The sequence below is a fragment of the Myotis lucifugus genome, unplaced genomic scaffold, assembly GCF_000147115.1.
Source record: "Myotis lucifugus unplaced genomic scaffold, Myoluc2.0 scaffold_18, whole genome shotgun sequence".
NCBI lineage: Eukaryota > Metazoa > Chordata > Mammalia > Chiroptera > Vespertilionidae > Myotis > Myotis lucifugus.
This window is the reverse complement of record NW_005871066.1, coordinates 4,151,688-4,176,260: the sequence shown is the minus strand read 5'-3', so window position 1 is coordinate 4,176,260 and position 24,573 is coordinate 4,151,688. Positions and strand designations below refer to the sequence as shown.

At 43.6% G+C, this 24,573-nt stretch overlaps 2 protein-coding genes across 2 annotated transcripts in view; one reads left to right on the top strand and one right to left on the bottom strand.

Annotated features, from left to right (window-relative positions):
- The window catches only part of HECW1 (HECT, C2 and WW domain containing E3 ubiquitin protein ligase 1), a 151,880-nt gene extending 149,602 nt beyond the window's left edge, over positions 1-2,278 (top strand). The window contains exon 28 of the mRNA XM_023751008.1: positions 1,943-2,278. Coding sequence (XP_023606776.1) covers positions 1,943-2,054 — 112 coding nt within the window. The 3' untranslated portion in view covers positions 2,055-2,278. The remainder of the gene's footprint in view (positions 1-1,942) is intronic.
- A 6,861-nt stretch (positions 2,279-9,139) lies between these two features.
- GIMAP8 (GTPase, IMAP family member 8) overlaps positions 9,140-24,573 on the bottom strand; it is a 28,023-nt gene continuing 12,589 nt past the window's right edge. The window contains exons 2-6 of the mRNA XM_023751007.1: positions 22,028-22,688; positions 17,726-17,771; positions 15,949-16,053; positions 14,290-14,904; positions 9,140-10,972 (exon numbers count right to left, since the gene is read on the bottom strand). Of these exons, the coding sequence (XP_023606775.1) occupies positions 10,377-10,972; positions 14,290-14,904; positions 15,949-16,053; positions 17,726-17,771; positions 22,028-22,688 (2,023 nt within the window). The 3' untranslated portion in view covers positions 9,140-10,376. The remainder of the gene's footprint in view (positions 10,973-14,289; positions 14,905-15,948; positions 16,054-17,725; positions 17,772-22,027; positions 22,689-24,573) is intronic.

Below are 24,573 nucleotides of genomic sequence, written 5' to 3'. Positions count from 1 at the left end.
ATCTTTGTAAAGATAGAGAAGAACCACTGTTACTGTTATCCTACTCGATTTACAGAGTACTCTTCCACTTCTACTCAAACACGTAAGCTTGGGTAAAATATTTTCTTTAGAAGTCAATTTAGGCCTATTTGAATCTTAGTTAATAATCTAAGACTCTGCTAATCTTGGCCTATTTTTATGTTTCTTCCCAGTTAAATCCTTAAGGTCATATACCCTATTATCCTGTGCCCACACTGGGTTTCCCAAGGCCAATGAGAAAGCTGTTATCAAAAGAAGGAAGAATGGATGCAGGGGGGCAAAAACAACAACATTCTCCCCAATTCTCCTTGTGCAGGAAAACCACCTTCCCTCTACCCTCTTCCCACCTTCCCTCTCCCCTCTTCTCACCTTCCCTCTCCCCCAAACAATCTTCCCCATTCCCGGAGCACTGCAGCAGCCTGATCACTGGGACTCTGAAAACAAAGTTATAAATAATATACAACTCTCCTGGGGATCTTGTCATTTAAATGAAGAGTTTAATATTCCCAAAAAAATTCTTATGAAGGAAAAATTTTTTTTTTGGTTAGGATTTTGTTTAGTTTTGTTTATATGTATGTTTGTTTTGTGACTTTTAAAATTATTTTATTGTTATTTTATGTTATTACTAGAGGCCCAGTGCACAAATTCATGCACAGGAGGGGGGGAGGTTTCCCTCAGCCCTGCCTGCACCCTCTCCAATCCAGGACTCCTCAGGGGATGTCCGACTACCGGCAATCCGGGACCACTTGCAATCCGGGACCACTAGTCCTAACCACTCACCTGCCTGCCTGCCTGATCGCCCCTAACTGCTCTCTTCTAACGGCCTGATCGCCTCCTAACTGCTCTCCCCTGATGGCCTGATCGCCCCTAACCACCTCTGCCTCAGCCCCCGCCAACATGGCTCTGTCCAGAAGGATGTCTGGAAGATGTCTAGTCTAATTAGCATATTACCCTTTTTTTAGTATAGATTTTATTTTATAGTGCCCTTTTCTGTGCTGGTTGGCTTCTCAAAGCACCATTTCAAATTACCACCCCTTCTAGGGAGGAAAAGGCATTCAATTAACCTTCAGCTGCACCCATCTACCTTTCTTCCTACTTTGGTATAGGATGTGGCATCAACCAAGGTTTCTAAAAAAACAAAGAACTTCTGATAGGGTGCAGCCAGTCAGGCCCATTTGAAGTTCCATAGGAGGATTCTGTGTGGCCTGGGCTTCTAAGGCCTGCACAGGTGACATGGGTCTGTTCCTGGTTCATATGTCAGCACATGGCAGGGAAGCCATTTCTTGTCTAGGCCAGATACTGGCATGTGTGAGTCTGCACGATGAAGCACATGGCAAGTAAAGCAGAAATCAGGGAAGGTAGCAAGGGACACTCTAGGCAACCAGGGAGGACTATCCCACAAGCTCAGCTGTTCTTAGAAATGCAGACTATCTGTCCCACCGGGAACTGTAGAGAAGCTGGACTGTCTCCAGGGCACACCTGACCTGAAAGAGCATTGTATCTCAGAATTCCAAGCCATCTGTTGGCATCTCTAAATCTATGTACGTGGTTTACTAAGACCCAGAAGTCAGAGGTGGGCAAGGAGGCTTGGGAATATGACCCTCCAATACTAATTACATTTCTGCCTCCTTCACTAACCACACTCACTTTCACACCTTAACTGCAAAAGAAAACTGACACCGTTGGTTTGCTAGTGTAGTTCTAGTTCAGTGTGGTTTGCTAACAAATGCAAACCACCTGTTTCTAGTTAGTCCACTTCCTCAACTCGTCTATTCAAGTCTAGACGGCTATGTTTCTTCGTTCGCAATGTTTTATGGTGGTTCTGCTAATTTCTGAATCACTGCTTCAGACTGCTCAGAGATGTATCCTAACCAGTTATATCATTGAAACAAACACCTTCACCAATCTTTTCTCCCCCATTCAGGGCACACACATGCTTCAACAGATTGGATCTTCCACCTTATCCCTCATACTCCATGTTGTATGAAAAGCTGTTAACAGCAGTAGAAGAAACTAGCACTTTTGGACTTGAATAAAGAAATGGAATCTCGCCTGACATTTTCCTGGACAGTGACACCACCCTTTCCGGAAAAATCCCCCTTTCCTTTTCCCTTTCCTTGAATCAACTCTTCTTTGATGTTGGTACTTCATGATTTTTATTTTCAAACCAAATCAGAATGGACAAAAGCTGTGCATGAAGAACTGCCTTCTTCTAAGATATAACCTTCAGGCTTATCTCCTCTATTTTCAATGAACTGCTAGCCTGTATGCAATATTAAAAAACAGCTGTCTCAAGATCTGTGTATATCTCCACATACCTCCATTACTAACAATGAAATATGAATGCTAGTTATGCTACACTTGACCAAATAGTAATAAATGTTTACTTCCATTTATATAATTTAAGGGAAAATTGTAAGCATTAAGCATTCCAAGCTTTTATATGCCCATGTCTTCTGAGCAGAGCCACCTTTTTTTTAATATATAATTTCTAACAACCAACTCTAAAACTAGGAGTTGATCAACTCTTTCTTTCCCTCCGCTCTACTTTTCCCTGTGCATATATCCATGCAAAAGCAGCAGTAGAAAACCCAAAATTTTTTATTACATTCAACTCATAATTTATATGTGGCATCAGTCCCATCAGCTGGAACTAGCCTAAACATATGGTGCAAATATGACACTTTCCAACAAATAATAACAGCGAGATAAACACCTTTCCTGATGCAACACAATGCATCCCAATGGTTGTGGGGATTGTGGCTTCTAAGCGGGACACACCCTTCAGGAACAGTCACCACACAAGAAGCACAAACTCGTGCACATGTCCAAGAAGGATATCTCATTATGTAGTTAATATAAATGACAAGGCTTCCGCCCCCATTGTGTTATATACAATGTGATGAAGCAAACAGGAAAAAGCGAAGGGGGACATAGTAGGTTGGTTTAAATACCTGAGTGCTGTACTGTTTTGTTCTGTTTCGCTACAGTTCTCCCACACAAACGGGAAAAAAATGCATAGATAATCTCATGACTTCTGTTAAAGCCAGGTAATTAGTTGTACGGCAAACAAATTTTTCTTTTAACTTGAATATTGATTTTTCATGCTGTTTTCTTAATTATGGCATTCAAATTCCTTCACATCTGATTGTCCACAGGGACCACACTAAATAAGAAGCTGCAGATAGCGATGGTGCTTGTTAGGGGTCAAGGGCAGTATAGTGCTTTTTCATTCATAGCAATCCTCCCAGAGCAGAGCCCTAACACCTCAAAGGCATGTTGATTTGTGTCAAAATAGATATTAGTTTCTTTTAGCATTCAGTAAAGAGATAACACAGAAAACTTAGTGCAGGGGTCCTCAAACTTTTTAAACAGGGGGCCAGTTCACTGTCCCTCAGACCGTTGGAGGGCCGGACTATAGTTTAAAAAAAAACAAATTCCTATGCACACTGCACATATCTTATTTTGAAGTAAAAAAACAAAACGGGAACAAATACAATATTTGTATTTGCATGTGGCCCGCGGGCCATAGTTTGAGGACCCCTGACTGCATTTTTGTTTTATTAATACAGGAAACGAAGAAAAACTGGTGAGAAACATAAGACAAAGTTAATTTCCTATGAAGCCAAGCCTTGTTCTCATTACATTAGTCTGTGTTTGGACATGCATTGTGTTCCCTGCACTCCAATATGAAACATTCTTTTAGTGGGGATTATTTACCATGCCCAGCACCCCCTGCTGCAGTGTACTTTTTGTCAATCAGGGAATATATATGTTATAGAAATTTAGCTTTCAGTTGTTGTCTAGAAACAAGATTTCCCAAGATAGAATTGAATGTGTAAGTTACATAATATGGAATTTGGGAACCTATAAAATTTAGTATACATTTCAATATCTGAAAAATTGTCAATTCCAATGGAGCTATTATTTATTTATGAAATCAGAACATAAGGATTATGCTGATCATTTCACAATTCTAATGCTTTAATACGTACCAGGATAAAACTACTGCTGCCGTTCTCTTTTAATACATAACCATATGTCCTTTAACAATAAGTTATTTTGTGCAAGCCAATGAGCTGGACCTTCTAGTGTAGGAGGCATCTATTATTTTTAGAACTTGGTGTTACATGTATGTAAATACTCATTAATTCAAGCAATCAATTCTCTTTTTAGTACTTATATTATTTGTTAGGCATTGGCAAGAGAGAAAGCTGTTAAAAATGGAACCTGTTTTATAATTTGTACAAATATCTAATTAATCTATTGATTAGATTAATTAATATCTATTCCACCCATATGCAGAAGGAAAAAGATATTCTAGAAATTATATATAGATAGATAACTTCATCATAAATGGGTTTTTTTTACCTACCCCTGCCCCCAATGCCATGACTCTAGATCAGCCGTGGGCAAACTACGGCCCGCGGGCCGCATCCGGCCCGTTTGAAATGAATAAAACTAAAAAAAAAAAAAGACCGTGCCCTTTTATGTAATGATGTTTACTTTGAATTTATATTAGTTCACACAAACACTCCATCCATGCTTTTGTTCCGGCCCTCCGGTCCAGTTTAAGAACCCATTGTGGCCCTCGAGTCAAAAAGTTTGCCCACCCCTGCTCTAGATGTATCTCAAAAAGCATTACAGGAACAGTGTTTCATAAAAGTATAAAGTCTCAAAAAACCCTGTTGTCAAAGTCAGCTGAAAGAATGCATAGCTTGCTTAACAGGGTCCCAGATTCCATTAAAGCCTTTGATAGACTCCTTAAGGAAGAAAAACAAAGAGAAAAGGAATACAGATAATTGTTACAGAAAGATCCTTTTTATTTTTTTTCTATGTTCTGAAAGATGTTTTCTTAGTTAATATTTCCTCATACATGAGGCTGATTTTTAAATTATGTATAATTCTTCATTATATATAATAAAACAGCTATAGGACTAAATTATGCTATTAATTTCACAGATGGAGATGTAAACCACCCAAGTTATATAATTTAATGGGCAAGGCAGATCTATTTGTTACCACTTGTATTTTTTCTTCATTTAAAGTATGAGTTTTCTCTATGACATATTATAAAACTAATCACTTATAAACAGCATTTTCTCTAAAACAAGATCTTTTAGAGCTAGTTTTAGTAAAGCATATTACCTTTAATTGAGGGATAAACAAGAACAATACAAAAGAGAAAAACATGTTACAATTGGAAAAAATGCTTTTGAAATGCTATAAAGTATTATTAATTTCATGGATATCACATTTTATTCTGTCATATGAAGACAATAATCTTAAAAATAGAAAATTGACTCTGTAGGATCAGAAGTATTCTAAATATCCTGAGTTCTTTGTAACTTCTTGCATATATAAGTTGAGAAAAAATTTTAACCATCACTATTGTAGCACAATTTTTTGAATGGCAATGCAAAATTAAGAAAGATATATATTTTTGGCAGGCTTTAAATATGACAAAAGTCTAAATGTGTTCTCCTTTAACATATGTCCGTCCCTATGTCCTTTCACAGTAAGTGTATTTTTGTGCAAGTCAATGAACTGGACTTTCCAGGACATTTAAATATTACATTGATGACATTGTCAGTCCATGTGTCAAACCATGTGTCCAAATTTTGGGTTCAGGAAATTTCTCAGTTGCCACAAATTTTTTCAAAGTCAAGATGAAACACTTTCAAATGAAACTAGTTAGACTTTCACATAACAAATGTGGTGCTTTATTATTTTTATTATGATTATTATTATTTATTTTTGTGTTCACTAAAACTATTGCTTCCATTCTATAACATAAAAATTTAGGATAGGTGTTCCAGCCCTCATAAGATCAAAAGAGAAAGTGTTATTTTCCTATTAGTGACATAGAGTTCCTTTGTTCCAATAGAAAAAAATAGATGCCAACAGGTAGACTATAGAGTAAATGTCAGTCCATCAGCCTACTTCCTGCAGCTTCTGAATTATCTAAGGAAATACCTATAACAATTTTGCTAAAAGTCTTTGTTCTAGTCAATAGCAGGAGAAGTCCACATTATTGGGCTGATTTTGCTTCCATTGACAAGAGAAATGTCACGTGATACTCAGGCCAAGCTTTCTCTTCCCTCATATCACCTTCAAGGAATGTCAATAAACTCACTTTGGTATGGCATTGTCTGTGTTCCTTATTGCAAATGGAAGTCTAGGTAATGCATAACTATTTGTATTATGCCTGTTCTCTTGTTGGAGATAAGCAACAGAACACCACAGAAGTCCACCAGCTGGTATTATAAACAATCCATGGAAAAATTATTTATCAAGAAAACATAATATGTGCTCACAAATCCTTGAATAAAGGAACAGCTTTCATAACAAATTCCTTCTGTATGCCTATCAGAACTGCACATAAACCACATGGCTTCATTTTATGTGTTTCCTTTATGTTGAGCCAGGCATACATGGGCTTTTTGAATTCATACCTGTTGAGATGTTTTTACAAAGGCTTCAGGACACAGACTCTTGGACAAGGGTTAGCAGTAGGCAAAAATGCTATGTCCAATGTCATATATGATAACTTCCAATATCACAATGATATTACCTCTTTCCAAGCCTTGAAAAGACAAACTGAGTGGCTTTCATGGTGGTCAAAAGCTGAGTTAGTTTGGTGGGAAAAAACATGTTACTAGAAAAAAAAAGTGTGGGTAGGATTGAGAAAAGGAAAAACCTACACTACTGGGTTTACTTTAGACTCATTATAACTGAAAATAGCTCTTCTCTTACCCTGGCCAGATGGCTCAGCTGGTGGAGCCTCATCCCCTATACCAGAAAGTGGTGGGTTCAATTCCTGGTCCCAACACATACCTAGGTTGTGGGTTTGATCCCCAGTTGGAACGCATATGAGAGGCAACTGATCAATGTTTTTCTCTCAAATCAGTGTTTCTCTTTCTCTCTCTCTCTCTCCATCCCTGCCTCTCTCTCTAAAAATCAATAAAAAGATATCCTTGGGTGATGATTTAAAAAAGAAAAGAACTCTTCTTTTGGAGTACAAGGAAAAAAATTAGCCTAACCCATCATTTGCAGAAAGGAATAGATGATATTACTTTGTGTTTTAATTTAAGCATTATTCTGAAATCAAGATTAGATTTCAGGTCTTCTGATATATATGGCCACACTTTTCCAATACACTGTGCTAACAACTCATTAATTATATGCTGTTAAAAATGATCCATTACTTATATGCATATATGCATAACCCATGGACACAGACAATAGTGAGGTGAAAACCTGGGGGTGGAGAGAAGATGGGGCGAAGGGGGTCAATGGGGAAAAATGGGGATATATGCAATACTTTCAACAATAAAGATACTTTTTTTTTTAATGACAGATAGAGCCTGGCTGGCATGGCTCTGCAGCGGAGTGTCGACCTATGAACCAGGAGGTCACAGTTCTATTCCAGGTCAGGGCACACGTCCAGGTTGTGGGTTTGATCCCCAGTGTAGGGCATGCATGAGGCAGCCAATCAATGATTCTCTTTCATCATTGATGTTTCTACCTCTCTCTCCCTCTCCCTTCCTCTCTGAAATCAATAAAAAATATATATTCTTTTAAATGACAGATAGAGCTTATATTCAAGATGTGGTATAATATATTTTGTAAAAAGTTGGTTTAATAAAAAAATAAATGAAGAGAGTTATAGAAGGTCAGGCTAACCCTTTATCAGTGCTGCAGGAAATTATCACATTTATAGCTAGAAAAGAGACACCTTAGTTACTTTTTGTATGACTAGTTTATTCCCGGATATGAGGAATCTGAGGCCAGGAAAGGTGATTTGCTCAAAGCCACTAAGCTTTATCTTGGGTGCCAAAGGTATGCCCTCTCACAGAATATCCTTTGAGGTCCTGGGCTCTTGGACTGGGCATAACCATTAGGAAGTTTTCCAGGAGGGTAGAAGAAATGGAGGTCGAGATGGACCTGGCATATCGCAAGAAATGTCATGAATCCACAGCCAATGTGTACTCATCAGAGAAAGATGTGGACTGCTTACTACTCTCGCCCCTCTTTATGCGTTTTCTGGGTCCTTTGTAGAAAAGGACTGCAAACTGGGTGGCTCAAAGAAGGCTAGAAGAACAAGATCAAGATGATGGTACAGCCCTAACCGATTTGGCTCAGTGGATAGAGCGTCGGCCTGCGGACTAAAGGGTCCCAGGTTCGATTCTGGTCAAGGGCATGTACCTTGGTTGTGAGCACATCCCCAGTGGAAGGTGTGCAGGAGGCAGCTGATCGATGTTTCTCTCTCATCGATGTTTCTAGCTCTCTATCCCTCTCCCTTCCTCTCTGTAAAAAATCAATAAAATATATATATTTTTTAAAAAGATGATGGTTCCTTCCGAGGGCGGTGAGAGATAATTTGTTCTAATCCTCTCTCCTACCTTCTAATCTTTGGTATTCCTTTACTTTCTTTTTATTTTTTTCCACCACCATTTATCTCCTATATGCCCTCTTCCACCTCCACCCACCACTCTCACCCCCGACAATCACCATACTGTTGTCCATGTCCATGAGTTCTATTTTTTTTCTTTTTTGCTCAATCCCTCCACTCCTCACAACACACCAGAGCTGTCTGCCTGCTCTCTATGAGTCTGTTTCTATTTTGCTTGGTGGTTCAGTTTGTTCATTAAATTCCATGTATGAGTGAAATCATATGGTACTTGTCTTCTCTGACTGGCTTATTTCACTGAGCATACTGTTCTCCGGGTTCAACCATGCTGTTGCAGAGGGTACGATTTTCTTCCTTTTTACCACAGAGTAGTATTCCATTGTGTAAATGTGCCACAGCTCTTTTATTCACTCATCTATTGATGAACTCTTGGGCTGCTTCCAAATCTTGGCTGTTGTAAATAATGCTGCAGTGAACTTAAGGGCACACACAATCTTTTGAATTAGTGTTTTGGGTTTCTTTGGATAAATTCCCAGAAGTGGAAAAGTTGGGTCATAAGGCAGTTCCATTTTTAATTTTTTGAGATAACTCCATACTGCCAACCTGAGGCATCTCCTGCCTCTGTGAGGAGCCAGGCTCTTCCTCAAGTCAGAAAACCAGGAATCAGGAAGACATAAGTTCATAATATCATTCATCTTTATTATTTCACTCAGCGGAGTATATTTACATACACGGATTCCAGAATTTGTCATAAGAGTTATGCAGGATACAAAATTATTAATGGTGACAGTCCATGCTCTTATAAATGGGTCAGTCTTGAAGGTAAGCTGATACTTTCAAAAAAGAAAAATAAAACAAAGGCGGGTGATATAGATCCTGTCCCCAAAGTATCTCTAAAGTGGTTAATATTGAAAACATCTGGCCCTACATCTACTGAAAGAAGATTCTCTAGTTCTTGCCTCACACAGCACCTCCATCAGGCAGCTCTCAATTTTAACTGCTCACCTGTGAGTAGAACATCACCAGTTTGGAACCCAGTGGCAACCTGAAGTGCGGAGACTGCATGAGAATGAAGCTGGACCGTGGACACGGCGCTTGCCTCAGACGGCCTGCCCCCGGACATGAGACACCATAAACCCCTAATGTGTTTACACCATAATTATGTGAGTTCTCTGGTTATAGCCTAATTCCTAACCCTCAAGATAAAGAAGGGAGAAAAGTGCAAAAGAGTTTTCCATAACCTTTTCTAGAGGAAGTCTAGAATTATACTTAAAATTTAAAAATTTTGCAAAGTTGTCTAATCTTGGCAATTTTACTGATTTTTGTTCTAGTCTTCACTGTGATGATTTAACAATAGTCACTTGAAACCTCACGGTCTTGTTCATTTCCTCGGGGACAACAAAGAAGGGGTGACTGGGTCCCTTTGCATTCAGACTAGAAACGGAGAGGGCACAAAGGAATAGCCACCACACTAGGGAAGGACAGCTCAGCGGCCAGCGGGCCTGGCAGGCACGGGGCGGCCCACAGGAGTCCGGCTGCACCTCCCTGCCACGCCCAGGACTTGCCGGACCTCGCCTCGCTCTCATGTATCCGGACGCCCTGATTCTTGTGTAACAATATGTATTCTGGCCACAGGCTGGCCTCCGCCTTGGTCCTGACTCCGATCTACCCGCGAAGGTAAGGTAATTCTTGTGACTTGATTCTGACCCGTTTTCCCTACCTTATTTTTTCTTGCTCCTTTGTAATCTACTACCTACCCAACCTGAAAATTTATTGACCTCAAAGAGCCGAAGCATCACAAGGTGAGAGGCCTTGATTTCTCAAGCCCTTAAAAGTCATGAACCCACTTCCCATCCACCAGTCTTCCTATACCCCCAACCTGAGTGCGTCTCTAACTTAAAGAGAACCCAGGCACTTCAGCCACCTATTAAAAGAAACTTTTTACTTACTTTAGGAATACTTTTCTGGAATATTGCTTTTTACGTTTACGTATCAGCTCATTGGCCATTTTCAAAAGGTCTGTTACCTGGTCTTCCATCGCTTGGCCGGTTTCTTTGTTATTAAAAGCACAAACTCGCCCCCCACACTTTTTAATGGTCTCCTTAAGAAATGTGTTATCTGTGTTCTTGCAGTAATCTCTAATGTCCTCGCCCCCCAAGTCTTCCTTCCGGGTGAAAAGCACAATCATGGATTCCATAACATCCTTTCCGAAGATGGTCCTCAGTGTCCCCACCACCTCTTTGTCCTGGGCCGTGAACCGTCCCAGCTGGAGCACCAGGACCAGAACCGTGTTCATTTTACAGCTAAATACATTGCGTCGGAGCTTCTCTCGGTGGGCTGGCTGGCTGGACAGCAGGCAGAGGTCAGGAGTGTCCACCACCACGACATCCTGCTCCACCCCCATCCTCTTGCCCGTCTGGCACTCCATGGTGACCGGCTGGGCCCGGAGCTGAGATAAGAAGATGGACCTCCCAAGGATGGAGTTCCCGGTGGCACTCTTCCCAGTCCCGCTCCGCCCCACGAGGACAATGTGCAGGGCCTCTGTGGGAGGAAAGCAGGACAGAGTCATGACCCAGGCTGACCTGGGTGTGCCCTTCAAAGCGATGCCACACATTGCAGCCCAGGACACTCAGGGGGCGTCAGGGCTGCTTTCCCAGAGCAGCTCCAGCCCTGAGCGCGGGATGGCGTCCTCCAGGCACACATTGAACTCCGAAGCAGGACCTAGGCCACAGTCCCTGCCCGGCGCTCACCCAGGGACATGCTACTGTTCCTATCTCTCAATCTGCTCCTTTTTCGGGTAACTTCTCTGACTCCCTGGCACCTGTGAGTGCTTTGTTACTCTTCACCTACTCACCTGGGTCCAGTCTACTCCTCTCATCTCTGTCTTCTGTTCCTGCTGTGACTATGTCTTCCCACTGCCAACTAATGCCAACCATAGCAAAATCTCCTGGGTGTATTTGTAAAATTATTCCATAGAATTACTTTTTGTGAGAAAGCAACTACACGTACCATCTGTGGATTACCAGATGCAGCACTTCTCATTACAACCACATTTAGTTTAACTGTGTCTTTCATTGATGTCAAAAGGCATCTCGTGGTTATAATAACCTTTTCCCCAAGTTATGAATATCCACCTCAAAACAAGGAGAAAGGAAGCCCACCCCGACAAGGGGAAATTATTGAATTGCTTATTCCGAAGCCACAATCTTATGCTTACAGGATGAATAAAGTCTCCCAACAACCCCATATCTGTCACGTATTTCAATCCTGCTTCCATACCTCAGGGGTGTGGTTCTCAAGGGCCTCTGTAAGCTCCCAATCCCACTTTATCTAGAGGTGTGACTCCTCCATATCCATCAAAACCACTTCCTGATGTTCCCTCACATGTGACATGCTTAGTCCTACCTCTTCATTTCAAATTGCTAGTGTACTCTCTGGAATGTCTTCCAAGTTTCTGCTTAGCCATCCAAACTCAACCCATTCTCCAAAGCCCATTTCAAATTGGGTTTCCTCCTGACATTCCCACATGTCTGTATCATATATATATATATATCTATATCTATATATATATATATATATATATATATATATATATAGATATATATATAGATATATATAGATATATATATATATAATACAAATATGCTAATTAACCGTACCTTCAGTATGCCCTAAGCCATGCCCACCAGCCAATCAGAGCGACTATATGCAAATTAACCCAATCAAGATGGCGGCCGGCAGCCACGGAGCTGAAGCAAACAGGAGGCTTGGTTGCCTGGGCGATGGAGGAAGCCAAGCTTCCCACCTGCCTTGAGCCCGCTGTGGCCTCTGATCATGGCAACAAAGTTTCAATTATAGAAGACAAATAAATCCCAGATACCTGCTTCCAGCCAGCCTCCACTGGGAGCTTGGGTGGCTGGAGGTTGTGGCCAGCCTGCAAACAGCCATCAGCCCCTCACCCAGGCTGGCCACACCCTCATGGGGTGAGGGTCCCCACTGAGGGGCTTAGCCAGCCTGAAAATGGCCCTCAGCCCCTCACCCAGACTGGCCAGGCACCCCAGCAGGACCCCCCACCATGAAGGGGCTGTGGCCAGCCTGAAAATAGCCATCAGCCCCTCACCCAGGCTGGCCAGGCACTCCTATATAATAAAAGGGTAATATGCAAATTGACCCTAACAGCAGAACGACTGGGAATGACTGGTCACTATGACACACACTGACCACCAGGGGGCAGATGCTCAAAGCAGGAGCTGTCCCCTGGTGGTCAGTGCACTCCCACAGGGGGAGCTCTGCTCAGCCACAAGCCAGGCTGATGGCTGCCAGTACAGCGGTGGTGATGGGAGCCTCTCCCGCCTCCTCAGCAGCGCTAAGGATGTCCGACTGCAGCTTAGGCCTGCTCCCCACTGGCACGTGGACATCCCCCGAGGACTCCCGGGCTGCCAGAGGGATGTCGGGCTGCCAGAGGGATATCTGACTGCCAGCTTAGGCCCAATCCCCCAGGGAGCGGGCCTAAGCCAGCAGGTGGTCATCCCCCGAGGGGCCCCAGACTGCAAGAGGGTACAGGCAGGGCTGAGGGACCCCCCCCCCCCCCAGTACACAAATTTTTGTGCACCGGGCCTCTAATATATATATATATATATATATATATATATATATATATATATGATTGATTTCAGAGAGGAAGGAAGAGAGAGAGAGAGAAACATCAATGATGAGAGCAAATCACTGATCAGCTGCCTTCTGCATGCCCCCTATTGGGGATTGAGCCCACAACCCGGGCATGTGCCCTTGACCGGAATTGAACCTGGGACCCTTCAGTCCTCAGACCGGTGCTCTATTCACTGAGCCAAACCAGCTATGGCTGTACTTCCTTAGGAAGCTCCCCAACACCTGGCCCTCCATGAGGAATAGGAAATGGCTCAATGAACAGATATGCTCCTTTAGGCCTGATGTTCTTCCCAGGTGAGCACATTTGAAGCACAAGAGAATGGGATGAGTCATGCTGGGCTGGAAGGATCTCAGCTCAGGTCAATAGAATGCATAGCACTTAGTGTACGGGAACTTCTGTTTCAGCAGTAGATAGGGTTGTGTGGCTAGGCTAATAAATAAATCCCATCTATAGCCATTCGGGGCCCACCCATCATGAGCATTCAGGCTCCCAGTTCTTGTTCCATCAAAATGGCCTCCCCTCTCCAATAGAGAGAAGAGTAAAGAAGCAAGAGAATAAACAAAGTCAAGAAAGAGAGCGGGAGAGCCCAGCTGGTGTGGCTCTGGTTGAGTATCAACCCATGAACCAGGAGATCACAGTTCTATTCCCAATCGAGGCACATGCCTGGATTGAAGGCTCAATCCCCAGTAGGGGGCATGCAGGAGGCAGTCAATCGATGGCTCTCTCTCACCATTGATGTTTCTATCTCTCTCTCCCTTTTCCTTCTTCTCTCTGAAATTAAAAAAAAAAATTTTAAAGGGAGAGAGAGTTGAACTTAAGACAAAGAAAGAGAAAGTAAACCAATGGTCAAGAGCTATCTCATCACCAACAATGAGTGCTGAGGCCTGGGCAAAAGAGGTTGAAAACTGTACCCAACACAAGATGCTGGAAAAGGTCAACTCCTTCCTTCACGGCCCTCACCATCCAGTTGGAGAGATGAGGCATGGCTCATGAAAGAATTAAAGACCAGGTCAGCAGAGTATGCAAGGAAAGACAAATAAGTTTAGTTAAATTGGAGAAATGAGAAAGAGAAGAGTTAGTCGATAGAGTGGACCTGTCCTTTTTATCTTCTCTATGCCCTTCAGAAAACAAAAAGTTCCTGTATAGCCTATATCTGCTTTTTTAAAGCATATATTAAATGTTTTCTTACCTTCCTTTTTGAAGTTGCAAGACTTGTCTCCATTCTGCTGCACCATTTTCACAATTTTTTGCAGGAGCTCATCCACCTGGCATTGTTCCTCTTTTTCTGTCGCTCTGTAGTTGGAGATGCTGTATCGGTTTTCACATTTCTTGACAAGCTCACAGAGGGCTCCATTGCTGGTTAAAAACGTGTCTACGTTCTGATCCTCTAGATCTTCTTTCCTTGTGAGGAGCACAATCATATACTTAGTTAATTCGTCTTCAAAACTTTCTTGGATGGTGCTCAGCATCTCTGCATATTCAGTGAAGGAGCCCAGTGGGGTCACCAGCAGGAAGGCATGGGGCCCCCAAGGGGCATGTTTCCGAAGGTCTGATTTAAAGTCCTTTAAATCAGATAGTAAGTCTGGGCCATCAATGATCAAAATTTTCCACCCTCTCCAGATTCTGCTCTCAGACTTAAACTTCTTGGTTACTGAGTGGTCACTGAATTTGGTCTCAAAGACTCGCTTCCCCAGAAGGCTGTTTCCGGCTGTGCTTTTCCCAACGCCACGCTTCCCCAGGAGCAGGACCTTTAGTTCTGACATCCCAGGGTTCGGCTCAGATCCTGTGGCCTGCAGCTGCTCCCCTAGAGGACAAAAGGACACATTCCAAGTCTCTTTTTATAGTTGGACACAAAGATGGAGACAAGTTTGATCGATTCTCTTCCTTGTCAGTTTTTATAGAAAATGGCATCAGTGCTCTGACCCAATAGAACTCTAGTCCTGGCCAGAAGCTACCCATCAAAGTAAAAGCCACGAAAGGGACCATGAACAAATTAAGAGGTATGTCAAGGGCTTGAGATTGCCCAGGAACATGATAATGTTAAACTTGGCTTTCACTGGTCTTGGTCCTTAGCATTCCTCTCATTTTGCTACCAAAGGTAAGTACTGGGACATGAAGTCCATGGGCTAAGGCAGGACCAGGAAGAATCTAGGTTTAAAATAACCATGAGTGGCCCTGGCCAGTGTGGCTCCGTTGGTTGGGTGTCATCACGTGCACCAGGGGGTTGCTCACTCAATTCTAGGTCAAGGGCACATGCCCAGATTGCAGGCTCAATCCCCAGTAAGGGGCTTGCAGGAGGCAGCCAATGGATGCATTGCTCTCACATCGATGTTTCTCTCTCTCCCCCTTCCTCTCCCTCTAAAAATCAGTAAACTATTCTTTAAAATAATAATAACAATAAAATAACTCTGAGTGGTATATTCATAAAATAGAATACAACTCAGCAATTAAAAAAAAAAGAAAAGAAACGAATGAACTACTGATATGCAACATGGCTAGATCTCCAAAATATGCTAATTAAAAGAAGCCAAACACAAAATTACATGCAATGTGAGTACATTATATAAAGTTCAAGAACAGACAAGGTTGACCCATGTTGGTAAAAGTCTGGAGAGTGGTTCCCTTAGGGGAGGGGCAGTGAGAACTTGTAAGGAGATGGAAATGTGCCATATCTTTATCTAGATGGTGGTCACGTATGTGTAGATGTGTAAAAGTCATTGAGCTTATTTACTCTGTGTAAATTATACCTCCATAAGTTTCTGTAAAAACCTGTGCTACAAAACTCTCTCTCCATACATGCCCTGTTCCCACCACTTCTCCTGTGATCCGAGGTCCACACCACACTTACGTGCTGAGCAAATGGCAGAGTCAGCACCTCCAGGGATATTCACTGGGTCTCTGTTAACCAGGGCGCCAGCCAGGTGGACTGTCACTCCACGTCTGCATGACAAATCTGGGAGGGAGTGAATGTGGCATTTAAAGAAAGCAGCTGAAATGCCGTGACTACACATCCTTGGAAAGTTGCCTTCAGAAAGTTACTGCTTTCCCCAAAATCACCTCTCACTAGCCTACATCCTATAAAAAGTCCTTTCTGCCTGCCTGTGTGGCTCAGTTGGTTGAGCATCATCCATGCACCAAGAGGTCACTGGTTCGATTCCCAGTCAGGGCACATGCCCAGGTTTCAGTTTTGATCCCCAGTAGGGGGCATACAGGAGGCAGCTGATCAATGTTTCTCTCTCATCATTGATGTTTCTCTCCCTCTCTCTCCTTTTCTCTCTCTAAAATTCAATAAAAACATTTTTTTAAAAAAGTCCTTTCCAACACCACATTCTGAAATACCCCTTGGTTTCTCGTGATGTGCTATTCCCTCGTGGCCACAGTCAATAAACCCAGTTTTATTCCCAACAGGTATGTCCCTCAGGGCATCGACAGAATTTTAAATCCCTACTACTGCCTGTTGTTACATATCTGTGGCTAAGTTCATTCATCTATAAAATGAGGATGATGACAATATCTTCTTTATAAGGTTGGTACAAAGATTATATATTATACTAGAGGCCTGTTGCACGAAAAGATTCGTGCAATAGGCCTTCCCTTCCCCTGGCTGCCGGCACCGGTTTTCCTCCAGCACCCGGGACCCAGGCCTTCGCTCCGGCCCGAGCCGCCTTCAAGCCTTTGCTGCTCCAGCTGGAGCCGCCTTCAGTCTTCGCTCTGCCGCTTTGCGCCTACGTATGCAAATTAACCGCCATCTTTGTTGGCGGTTACTTTGCATATCTTCGCTATGGGAGGCATAGCGAAGGTACGGTCAATTACCATGTTTGTCTATTATTAGATAGGATACTATAAGGATTGAATGATTACTATATATTACCTATAAGTTTTCAGCACATGTCAACTGCAATTATTATCATTATTAAAATTTTTATTTTAATTATTATTTCAGGAAATTTGGGGGAGACAGAGAGCTCATCTATTGTATTCAGTGCTGAATATTCAGTTCTTTTTTCTTTCTTCCTTTCTTTCTTTATGTATGCTTGTGTGTGTTTTGGGGTGGTTTTTTTGTTGTGAATATTCAGTTCTTTCACAGAGCTGGCCCAGAAATAACTGGAAAGAACATCAATAAAGAGATGGTTGAATTAGTTATATATGCCCATCCTACAGATCAAATTGCATCTACTACATAGAACAAGGTAGCTCTGGATGTACTGGCGTGTGCAGAGTGTAGTATACATCACTAATGGCAATCAGTACAAGGATACTGAGCTGCATCACTGAATTCTGCAAGTTAGTGCTATCTGTGAAGGAGGGATTTCTGCTTTCCTAGGAGGAGTCAAAAATTGGCTGGTGCTAGATCTAGGGCCAGGACAGAGAGGCCAACTCAGCACAGCAGGCAAGCCCAGCTTTGTAACATTGCAGAGAAGGTCAGGGACACTCACACCGGGTACAGGACCTTTGCTGGTGCTACACCTTCTCAAAAGGGGTAAGAGTTCCCTAAGAACAGGTTGTACGCATTGACGCAAGCTAGGTCTCCAGGGTACATTTTTGCTCTGACTTATCACTTTGATGCATAACGCACTCAAAGGAATGTCTATATGAGCTTAACATTCTTTTAAGGATCACCTTACCATGTGGATTGTCCCCCTTCTGAGAGGTAGCTTCTTTCACACAGTCCTGGAAAATAAAGGGGGGAAATGAAGTACACAGATCTAAACTTTCTTCTTTTCACAAAGTAAAGAAATGGAGACACGCGTGTATAATTCAGAATAACTTGATGATTAGGATGTGGTCAAATCAAGGCCATGGTCGTGGCCCTTCCTGGTCGTTCTAGACTTGTCCATAATGACAGTCATTCTTGAGATCCTACTGCTGCTGCTGCCTCAACAGGTTTCCCAGATGCAAGATGGGTCGCGCTCTCAAAGCAGCCCCACGAAAGCCATCTGCAAGGCATTGTTCCTGAAGCTCTAACTTCACTTCTCCACAGTTCCTATCAGTAATTCCTTTGAAAGTCTCCCAGGGTTTCTGCTATTCCTGAAGAAAATCCAGAGGCTTAAGGAAAACTTCTGGCCTCCCTCAAAAAAGAAATTAGCTCAGGAATGTCTGTGATGTGTGTTTGAGAGACAAGGCAACGCGAGAACTTTGGGAAGCAGGCTCCCCATGTCTCTCCAATGTCTCCTGCCCTCACTGGATCCCCCAGGATAGAGATGAAGCTTCTTCTCACATGAATCCAGTAAAATTTGGACGCTTCCCCATCCAAGGGGGCAAATAGAGATGAGGACAAAGGATGTCCCCTCCACCTGCCTGGTGAAGTCTTATGCTGATTCCCTAAACTTAAATTGGCATGGGATCATAAAAGAAGTTGAAAACACCCTAGCCAGTGTGCTCAGTGGGTAGAGTGTTGGCCCATACACCGAAGGGTCAAAGTTCAAGTCCCAGTCAAGGACACATACCTGGGTTGCAGGTTCACAATCCCTGGTCCAGTTGGGGTGTGTGCAGGAGGCAACTAATTGATGTCTCTCTCACATTGATGTTCTCTTTCTCTCTCTCTCTCCCCCACTCCACCCTTCCTCTCTCTAAAAATCAATGGAAAAGATATTCTCGGGTGAGGATTAACCAAAAAAAAGAAGGTGAAAACAATGACATACAATCTTGATGAATCTGCTATCCCTAGAAGCTTCCTGTACTTTATTTTAACCTTGTCTTTGTTAAGTCTCCATGCCCGCCAACTTTCCTGCTTCCTCACCTGGCCTTACCCAAAACCATTGATACCATCCATCATCTCTCCCTGGGTCCTCTCATTTCTCTCTGGTTATCAGACTTTTTCCACCTTCCACAGCCCAGCTCAAATTCTTTCATGTTTATTTATTTTAATCCAAAGGATTGTTACCATGCAAATGTGTATGATCTAAAATTTAATAATTTTTCCATCTCCAATCCACCAGAAAAGTAAGTTGTTAACTTGTATACCCTTCTATGTTTTCCTATCTTTACACAAATACATGCAAGCATATATGAACACATAGAGAGACTTATTAGGCTTTTTTTGTTCTGCAATCAGCTTAATAATATGTCTGCACATCTACACAAGTAGATGCAATTAGTTCCATATGCAACCATTTAAACTAATGCAATCCTTCCTTTATTGATAGACCTACAGGCTATTTCTGGTTTTACTATTTCAAAATATTCCTTGATAAAGGTCCTTGTCCATACACCTTCATATGTTTTTATGTCTTGGTGCTAGAGTCCTAAAAGTGAGAATCTTTGCTCCATCTCTGGGTTATTAAATCCTTTTTTAAAATATATTTTATTGATTTTAGAGAGAGGAAGGGAGAGGGATAGAGAGACAGAAACATCAATGAGAAAGAAACATCGATTGGCTGCCTCCTGCACACCCCCTACTGGGGATCGAGCCCGCAACCCAGGCATGTGCCCTGACTGAGAATCCAACCAGTGACCTCCTGGTTCATGCGTCTACGTTCAACCACTGAGCAACGCCGACTGGGCTGGATTATTAAATCCTTAATGTCTCCATAATTTATTTGGACCTCATACACTTTTCTAATAATAATAACAATCATAATAATATCAGCTTATAATTATTGAACATTTACCCAGTTTCAAGTATTTGCAAATTACTTTGTAAGCATTTCATTTACTCCTCACAGCAGTCCCTGAAGATACATATTATTCAGAACTCTTGAGCCTCAGGGTTCTCATCTGTAGAACACCTGTGCATAGAGTTGCTGTGAAGACTAAATCAGTTCATGTATGCGTCTGGAATTTAGTAGGTGCTCAATAAGTACTGACTTCTCTCCCATGGCCATCAGCTCTAAGAAGATCCTCTCGAACCCAACGGCCCCCATGCTGAATTTTTGTTTGCTTTACCTTCTCCGGCACCTACATTTATAGAATTCTCTATACCAACATTCGCTTAGTTACACTGAATCAATGATTACTTTGTTTCTTATGCATAAGTCACTCCAGTTGAAGTATAAGCTCCTCAGAGGCAAAAGCTTGCCTTCCTTAGTTCCGAATACATTCTTCATTCAGGTTTAATAAGTAAATAAAATGTCACTCTGGCTGTTGTGTGTCAAATGGGTGGGGGTATAAGGCCCAAGAATGAATGAGGGGAAAGTTGCTAGTAGATTATCTGTAAAATGGTACAGGCAAGAGAAGAGGCTGTCTCGTACCCGATGGTGGTTGTGGAGGTGGAGAGAAGCAGGTGGGTGCCAGGTGCATGATCACAGACTTGAGGATTTCTTGGGCAGCAGGTGCCAGCTGTGGTATCAAAGCTGACTCCTGGGTTTGGGTTTGAAGAGCGTAGTAAGCAGCACAACCATTTACCAAGTTGAGAGGTAAACAGAAATCTTACAGATTTAAGAGGGAAAACTGAAAGTTTGGACATGTTAAGTCTGGGGTCCTATAAGAGAGCCCAGTGGAGATGTCAAGTAGCAATTGGATAAAGGAGGCAGAACTCAGAGGAGAGACCTGGGCTAGGGCTACTAATTTGGAAACTGTTAGAAAGAGATGGAGCTCAAAGCCGTAAAATGTGGGATCACCCAAGGGAGCGTGTAGAGAATTGAGGACAGGCTAGAACCAAGCCCTGTAGACGCCAACTTTTAGAGCTCATTCGAGGAGGACTCAGCAATCCCCAGAGTGGCCAGAAAGGATGGGGCGGGGGGAGAGAGAAGGATAGTTTTATTGAAGCCAAGGGGGTCTAATGAGTCATTTGTGTCCAAAGTCATTTGTGAAGGGTAAAGTCAGGCAAGGACTTAATTTACCAATAAATTTACCAATAAAGTCCAAAGGTTAATATCCAAAGTAACATACCATCTGGTGCCTTATCTTTCCAGATTATGAATAAAGTAGAGGCTCAGTGCACAAAAATTTGTGCACTCGAGGGGGTCCCTCAGCCTAGCCTGTGCCTTCTCGCAGTCTGGGACCCCTCGGGGGATGTCTACCTGCTGGCTTAGGCCCACTCCCTGGGGGGATCGGGCCTAAGCTGGCAGTCAGACATCCCTCTGGCAGCCCGGGAGCCCTTGGGGGATGTCCACTTGCCAGCGGGGAGCAGGCCTAAGCTGCAGTAGGACATCCTTAGCGCTGCTGAGAAGGCAGGAGAGGCTCCCATCACCACCGCTGTACTGGCAGCCATCAGCCTGACTTGTGACTGAGCAGAGCTGCCCCTGTGGGAGCGCACTGACCACCAGAGGTCAGCTCCTGCATTGAGCGTCTGCCCCTTGGTGGTCAGTGTGTGTCATAGTGACCAGTCATTCCCAGTGGTTCTGCTGTTAGGGTCAGTTTGCATATTACCCTTTTACTATATAGGATAGAGGCCTGGTGCATGTGTGGGGGCCGGCTGGTTTGCCCTGAAGGGTGTCCCGGATCAGGGTGGGGGTCCTGCTGGGGTGCCTGGCCAGCCTGGGTGAGGGGCTGATGGCCATTTTCAGGCTGGCCACACACACCCCCCGGCAACCCAAGCTCCCAGCCTCTCCTTTTTTTCTTTTTTCTTTTTTTTTTTCAGCACCTCCTTGAGCGGAGGCCAGGGCGGGCTGGAACCAGGTATCTGGGATTTATTTATCTTCTATAATTGAAACTTTGTAGCCTTGAGTGGAGCCCAGGGCTGGCCAAGGCAGGCAGGAAGCTTGGCTTCCTCCATCGCCAGGGGCAACCCAAGCCTCCTGCTCACTCCAGCTCCGTGGCCACTGCCATCTTAGTTGGGTTAATTTGCATACTCTCTCCTGATTGCCTGGTAGGTGTAGCGGAGTGGCAGAGTGACGGAGTGATGGTGAATTTGCATGTTTCTCTTTTATTAGTGTAGATATCCCCTTAAACAAGGCCTATGAACCTTTTCAGATGTCTCTGCCCATCTTCATCCCACTCTCTCTAACAACACAGAGATCCTTGGAGGTCTTAATGAGAATTCTCACCTGGAATCCATTGCCTTCATTGTTGAAATTCACGGGGTAGGGTTCTCCATTCTCATCCACCAAAAGCTTGACCATGCGGAGGAGCTCTGCCACCTGGCTGTCCCGCTCAGCCTCACCTGCCTTGTTGTTGAACACGCAGTAGCGGCGTCCACAGTTTTCAACCAACCCTCCAAGCAACGTGTCGTGTAGAAGGTAATCTTTCATGGAGTCGTTACCCAAATCGTCCTTCCGAGTGAAGACGATAATGATGTACCTCCTGGCTTCCGCTCCAAACACCTTCAGGATGCCCTCGACTGTCTCCTTGTCCTCCACGTTACAGTAGCCGATGGGGATCACCAGAAGCAGGACATGCAGGCTGGGGGCAGAAAGCTTCAAGCAGTGTTCAATGTTTCGTTGCTTGTCTTTGGCACAAGCCGTTGAGGAGAAAAGGTTGGGGGTGTCGATGACCACAACCTCCTCGCCTCTCACGGTCCCACTCTCTCTCTGGCACGTTTCAGTCACCATCTTCCCACTGAATCTGGACAGGAACACCTTTTTGCCCAGAATAGTGTTTCCTGTGGCACTTTTCCCTGCCCCATGCTTCCCCACGAGAAGCAGCCTCAGTGGCCCCGGGGAGCAGCCCTGCTCCGCAGCATCCTCCTGGCACAGGCTCCTGCTGGTCCTGTTGGAACAAAGAGCAACACATCGAGGTTCAACTCACATGCAGAGTTAACAGAGGAGCAGCAAGAAAATGTGTTCTCTCTTATTGTTTAAGATTTTTACTGACTTTTAGACAGAGAGAAAGGGAGAGGGAGAGAGAGAAAAACACTGATGTGAAAGGGAAACATCGATCAGATGCCTCCTACATGCCCCCAATTGGGTATCGTGTCTGCAACCCGGGCATGTGCCCTGACTGGGAACTGAACCGGTGCCCAACCAACTGAGCCACACCAGCCACAGCAGTGTGTTCTCTTTGACTCAAATCTTCCCCCTGAGGATTTAGGCTACTGGAGTGCTAGACTCAGACTAGACTGGAACAAGGAATCATGGTTACTAGGACCTTCTCTGCACGCTTGTTTGTGAAATAAATCCATGTTGATAAAATGTCAAACACTGTAGATGGGCTAAACTGACAAGCCCTTCTTTACACACATTACCCACCTACATGCTGGAAGAAACTAGACACTGTCTGTGACAGAGAGAATAATGCCTCTCCCCTCCCCCCTCCCCACCCCATGTGTTCATGCACTAATCCCGGAATCTATGACTTCATTACCTTTAGTGGTAAAGGGGACTCTGCCAATGTAATGGGATCTTCAGGTGGAGATGGTAGGGGCGGAAATAGAATATTGGGAATTAGCTATGATTATAAGAAATATTAACCATGCTCTGTTAATCGTGATCGTTCTGTTCTGATTAGAGGAAGCACATTCTAATCCTGCTGAGAGTTGCACACCTGGGACATGGGAGTTAACATCAGAATGCAGTCCACCCTCCTTTTCAGAGAATTGCCTAGATTAACAACCTTGCTGCTAAGACAATCTGGTCCTGGAGGCACCCACCCTCTGCAACACCCCACCCCCAGCCCACATTCCCTGTAACCTGTAACCATTATGTGTTGCCTGCTTTCCCATGCCTGTAATTCCTACTTTCCTATGTAATCTTTGTCCTTCTACCCAGTATAAGCAGCTGGCCTATGGGGAGGAGTAGAGCAGATTTTTGTGGATGACCTGCTGCTCTCCCATACTGCCAGCATTATTGGAATAACTGCTCATACATGATTCAACCCTGTCTCTGCTTAATTGGCAGCCTGGACCTATCACTGGTTGCCTGGTTACAGAGAGAGAATCTTGGATCATCCAGGTGGGCCCAGAGTAAGCACATTATAAGTGGTCCTTATAAGAAGGAGGCAGGAGAGTCAGAGTGAGAAAAAGATGTGAAAACAGAGCTGGGGAAGATCAGAGAGTGAGATCTGAAAATGCTACCCTGCTGGCTTTGATGGCGAAAGCCGACTCTACAAGCTGGGAAAGGCCAGGAAACAGATTCTCCCTTAGAGGCCCCAGAAGGATCACAGTCCTGCTCAACGCCTTGATTTTAAGACGTCCAACCCCCAGAACTCTAAAATAATAAGTTTGTGGGGGTTTTAGTGACTAAGTTTGTGGCAATGTGTTACAGCAGCAACAAGAAACTAATACACTCAGTCTCTCAGCCAACCTTCCAAATAGGAGTGTCCATGTGACCCAGATCTAGTTGGTGACAGTTGAGGGAACATTTGCTTGGGCCTTCTGAAAAGGCTGTGTTCTTTATTACTATTATTATTATTATTATCATTATTATTATTGATTTTAGAGAGAGAAACATTGATTTTGTTGTTCCACTTATTTATGTATTCCTTGGTTGCTTCTTGTATGTATCCTGACGGGAGACCAAACCCACAACCTTGGTGTATAGAGACTGTGCTCTCACCAACAGAGCTACCCAGCCAGGACTGAAAATGCTATTGTTTTCTTGATGACAGGGGTAGACTCAAAGCAGAGAAGCTCCTATTATCACTCTCCCACCCTCCC